This window comes from Asterias rubens, chromosome 3 (genome assembly GCF_902459465.1).
Source record: "Asterias rubens chromosome 3, eAstRub1.3, whole genome shotgun sequence".
Lineage (NCBI taxonomy): Eukaryota > Metazoa > Echinodermata > Asteroidea > Forcipulatida > Asteriidae > Asterias > Asterias rubens.
Window position 1 is genome coordinate 21,157,368 of NC_047064.1, and position 5,611 is coordinate 21,162,978.

At 39.9% G+C, this 5,611-nt stretch overlaps 1 protein-coding gene across 1 annotated transcript; it reads right to left on the reverse strand.

Moving 5' to 3' along the window:
• Positions 1–2,024: 2,024 nt before the first annotated feature.
• On the reverse strand, positions 2,025–5,090 carry LOC117288487 (collagen triple helix repeat-containing protein 1-like). The gene is made up of 4 exons (XM_033769366.1): positions 5,013–5,090; positions 3,686–3,838; positions 2,426–2,630; positions 2,025–2,176 (listed from the first exon to the last, which is right to left on the reverse strand). The coding sequence occupies exons 1-4, from the start codon at positions 5,088–5,090 to the stop codon at positions 2,025–2,027; spliced, it is 588 nt and encodes a 195-aa protein (XP_033625257.1).
• Positions 5,091–5,611: the final 521 nt, after the last annotated feature.

A 5,611-nucleotide genomic window follows, 5' to 3' on the forward strand; every position in this document is an offset into this window, starting at 1 on the left:
ATTCGCCATTAAACATACGGCTAATTACCACACGAATTTGGATATAACCAACACTCGCTTTGGTCTCGACAACTCGCTCTCTGTTTGAGCTTTCAGTGGGTGGCAGAGTGGAATCCTGTTATCGATTACTTATTGTTATGCAGTGGCTATTTTCTGTTGTGATCGATACTTTCATCTGGAATAACTCGTGGACGTAGTGTTTACATAGAGTGCTTGGCTTCATTCCAATACTTCTTATAAGAACTTAGGCAAATATAAAACATGTGTTATCATTAAATTCACTAGTTGATTGCAATCACTTTTCATATTTAACAATGATAATAATGAATATATATATTGCGCATTACCTATCAATAAGGTGCTCAAAGCGCATGAAAAGACAAATACATGTAGTATTAATAGAGAGAGGAGAGACAGACAAGAAGGAAGAGGAAACAGTATTAGGTGAAGGGAAGAAAGAAAAAACTCCTTAAAAAGCTGTTTGAAACAAATTAAAGTTCAATCTGTCTTTAAATGTGTCCACGTCGCAGCTGTTACTATATCCCGAGTGTAAACTGATTCCCTTTATCGCCAGTGGTTTCGTTGTAAATCAAATACCCAAATAATGATGTGCGAAAACATTTCCACTGTATTATTGTTATTATATAGTACATACATTCTTAATTATGCAGGTTTTTCAAACATACGCCCTTTTCGAAACGACTGGATTTGGCGTTGGATTCGGCTCAGGCTAGCTTGGCCCCCGTGGTTGTTTGGACAGGGTTTCAGACGAGAGGACGGAGCCTCAGAAGCCGAATCCAAAGCCGAAGCCGTGGTTTCGAAAAAGGCCATAGATATAATACAAATGTTTATAAAGATAATTGCATAAAAGAACAAGCTGGTGGTCTCTAAAGCAAGAGCACCCATTCGATGCAAACATTTTGAGACACTGCTATATTCAACATGCCTAAAACTATATATTATAGGAAACCGATCTCTGTTGCTTGGTTTACATGAGGCGATGGTCAACCAATATTGTATGGAACCTCATATGGTTCCTCACACCCCACCAGTGAGAATTGTTTTGAGGTGGGACTATTTTCGGTTTCAGAAGAAAACAGAACTCAAAACATGAAAACATGTTGTTATTTATCCCTTTTCCTAGCGCGTCAACGAAACTGGACCTCAAACCTCCACAATTAGACCTCACATGTCCATGATACATACATGAGGCTTTGTTCAGTATCCCTTGATCTGATGTTCTGTAAAGCAAGGCTGAACCTCACATATCCCTAACGATACTACAGAGAGAGGCTTTAAAGACAGAGTCCTCTCTAAGGCTCACAGGAGGTACATTAGGCCTAAACCTCCCATAATGATACCACAGACAATGGAAGTAACCTCATCTCGGTGACATAAAACTCCAATACGACTTCACGAGAGGCTCCAATCTTCATTTATTTACGTACCTCCGGGCGATGACGTAACAAATTCTGTTCTATTTAAACTAAGATGCAAACCTCACATGTTAACGAGAGGCTGTAGTCCCTAGTATAGACTTAAATCGTTCTGAGACAAACCTCCTATGTATGGTGACAGGAGGTTCTTTGTGATGGAGAGGCACTGACGAAAAACTCCTATACGGTGATACAAGAGGTTCTGTTCATTTGAATAGAAACTTTCCGTACAATGGAAAGTATTCCATTCAAACTACTCATAATGCAAACCTCACACAGCGAGAGGCTGGACTCCTCCCTGTGAAACAAGAGGCTTCAAAGGCAATGAAAACAAACCTCCTATATATGGTAACAGGAGGTTCTGTGTAAGGGGCACTGACGAAAACCTTCAATACGATGTCACAGGAGGCTATAACCATTCAAATATAAACTTTCCATACAATGAAATGCAAAGATTTGCTTCTCAGATCGCCAATGTACGATAACCAGGTGAGCTGAGACGAGACTCTCGCACCAACAAAGAGATAACAACAACCTCACAGAAGATTCTACAGGAAGTTCTACTCATGACGATGAGGCAATATCGATTTAGTACCCGTAAGATGAAGCAGGAACCTCCCGTATGATGATACGAGAGATACTGTTCCACCCAGAGGAGCCGTCTGCATTACCGTATCCAGGGCAATCACCAATGGCAAAACGGACGTCAACTTGTCCCGAACCCAGCGTGTGGCAGTAACCTGTGATTTGGTTAGAAAAAGGAGATACACAAATCAAAAACTACTTAATTTTCACAACAATTTGATTGATAAATTTAAGGATCTCGGACCAGGGTCTAATCATAAAAAAGGGAAAACAAACAAAAAAGTTAAAGACAATACTCTTCTTCAATCTTTATAAGTCAATTTTGATATTACTTTACAGCAAAAATTGTGTACGCATAAACTCTCAGTTGGGCAACGATTCTCGAATGGGCATTTTAAGCTCACCTTCTATGTTTCTGTGCCTGTGTAGATTCATATGGTACGTATTTTCCTGATACACGACGCCATCAATTGGGATTGGTGAGCACTCGTTGTTGTTAAAGGTAAAGTACCATCTCTTGCAACAAGCATGGCAGCCGTACAGTCGAAGGTTACCCCCGTAAGCGACATAGAGGGCGCTGTCTGAATAGCGTTTCTGGAAGGTGCATGTCTAAAGACAAATAAAAACATAACAAATTCCTTGATAACACGTGATATGATTACCTTACAGAAGAAAACGGTATTTCAAAGTAAACTGGAAGCTTGTGAATTGGCTAAACAGTGTGGCAATGGACAGTGTCTGTCTCTGATCTCCACGCCTAACCATCACACTAGGTTCCTTTAAAAGACACTGGACACTATTGGTAATCATTCAAAGTAATTGTTAGCATAAAAACTTACTTGGCAACGAGCAATGGAGAGCTGTTGATAGTGTTAAACGTTTAGAGAAATGGCTCCCTCTGAAGTATTAACGTAGTGTTTGGGGAAGAGGTAATTTCTCAAAGAAACACACAAAGTGGTGTGCAGCAAGGGTGTTTTTTCTTTCATTGTTCTCTTGCAACTTTGATGATCAATTGGGTCCACGTTTGTACAAGTTTGTTACTTTATGCATACAAAAAACAATGTTGGGATACACCAAGTGAGAATACTGGGCCCAATTTTACAGAGCTTCTTATAAAAGCGAAGACAGGATGATGCTTAAAAATATTCTGCTAAGCAAACACAAGCAAGATACCAGTAACATAATGTACATGTGACATTGTAAACCTAGTCTGGTAAGCTACTTTTTATGCTTAGCAGCTTTATGAAATTGGGATTTGGGTTTTTTGGGACAATAATTTCCAAATGTTGGTAATTGTTGTCAAAGACCAGTCTTCTTACTTGGTGTATCTCAACACATGCATAATAACAAAACTGTGGAAATTTGAACTCAATTGGTCGTCGAAGATGTGAGAGAATAATGACAGAAAAAGCACCATTGTCGCACAAGTTGTGTGCTTTCAGAGGCCTGAAATTCGAGACCTCAGCTGAGGTAATTCAAATTATTTTAAGTGAGAAATTACTTCTTTCTCGAAAACTATACGTTACTTCAGAGGGAGCCGCTTCTCACAATATTTTATACTATCAACAGCTCCCCATTGCTTGTTACCAAGTAAGTTTTTATGCTAACAACTATTTTGAGTAATTACCAATAGTGTCCACAGCCTGTAAGGGACAATGTCTTACCTGAATATTGGTGTCATAGTCGTTGCCATTGTTCGCATACCAAGAACATTGTCTCCAGTTGTTATAGTCTAAGTATTCGGGTGCACCGGAATCGCCACCCGATCCTTGGGGGCCTGGAGGTCCCGGAGGCCCCGGTGGGCCTTGGGAGCAAGACTAGGAAAGAGGTCAAAACAAAAGGAAAGTCATGTTACTATGAGCCAGACTTGACATCGTTTGAAGACGTATTATACAATTGTTTTTTAAATTAATTTTGAATAAAATACCAACATCATCACTGACCAAGATTAATGATAATATTTTACAGTAAGTGCTGTGTGTTTCAAATGTGAAATTAATATTTGAGCAACTGCAGGGGAACACTTTCGTTATCTTGATCAAAAATTCATTGAGTTATCTCTCAAACGCAATGCTATTATACCATAACACTGATAAGGGTAATTCCATTCCTGTTTCTAAAATCTTCTATAGCACAAAATAGTAATATGACAGTCTAACAAACTGACAAAGCAACCATGATATTTCCGGCAATTTCGGGTTCCAAGTCAAACAAGCAAAGGCGTGCATAATCTTTGCCATATTTTAAAAAGATGCTTACTGACGCAAATACGTCAATACTGAATGGCTACTGAATGGTTACTGAATGGTGAGGTATCAATATGTGTTTGGTTTGCGGTAACACCATGGTGTGTATCTAGTTGCTATTTTAATGTTTATTTCCAAGTCCCCGGAAGTCTTAAAGCAAAGCCCGGTCCTGGTAGAATAACCGTGGTACAAGACGAGAATCTAATCTAACGTTAGCCTTTAGTCAAGGCGCACCCGGCACACCGGATGGCACGCACAACCCAAAAAATGTAACGCACGAAAAATGACTATCACCGCGAGCGGCGAAGCCGCGAAGCGCCTTTACCAACTCGTTTTGGGGCCTTATGTTTTTCTTTACATTTTGCCAACGATTTTGGTGGGAGAAAATGTAATGCATAATGCATTAGCGTGGTGAGTTGCTGGCAAATAAGAAGCCACAATTACTTGCATGACGTCACAAGAACGTTCGATGCAAATTCGTTACATTTTCTCCCACCAAAATCGTTGGCAAATGTAAAGAAAAACATAAGCCCCCAAAACGAGTTGGTAAAGGCGCTTCGCGGCTTCGCCGCTCGCGGTGATAGTCTTTTTTCGTGCCTTACATTTTTGGGGCTGTGCGTGCTATCCGGTGTGCCGCGTGCGCCTTGACTAAAGGCTAATCTAACGTCGACTAAAAAACAGTCGTGTACTTCAAGCTATTGTGCTATACAATAACATTATCTTAAACTGAAAATAAGTTGCTTACCGAACCCCAAGAGTCCACACACGGCACAAGAAACGCACAGCAGGATATAATGATCACAAACGTCACAGATGACGTCATATTCGCCATTAAAAATACGGCTAATTACCGCACGAATTTGGAATATAACAAACACTCGCTTTGGTCTCGACAACTCGCTCTCTGTTTGAGATTTCAGGGTGGAATCCTCTCATCGATTACTTATTGTTATACAGTGGCGTTTTTCTGTTGTGATCGACATGTCATCTACACTGTTGTTGGTATTATGAACATAGGCCCCTACATTCTTAATTATGCATGCAGGTTTTTCAAACATACTTTATAATGACAATGTTTATGAAGATAATTGCATAAAAGGACGAGCTGGTGGTCTGTAAAGCAAGAGCACCCATCAGATGCGAACATTTTGAGACCTTATTCAGTGCCTAATATAGGAAACCATCTCTGTTCATCGGTATACATGAGGCGAGATTTAACCAACACTCAGTATTGTATATGGAACCTCATAATATTCATCACACCCCATCACAACGACAATGACTAGGCACTTCAATTCAAAAAGTGTCTGCTTGTGCTAATTTCTTAGACTGGTTTATAAAGAG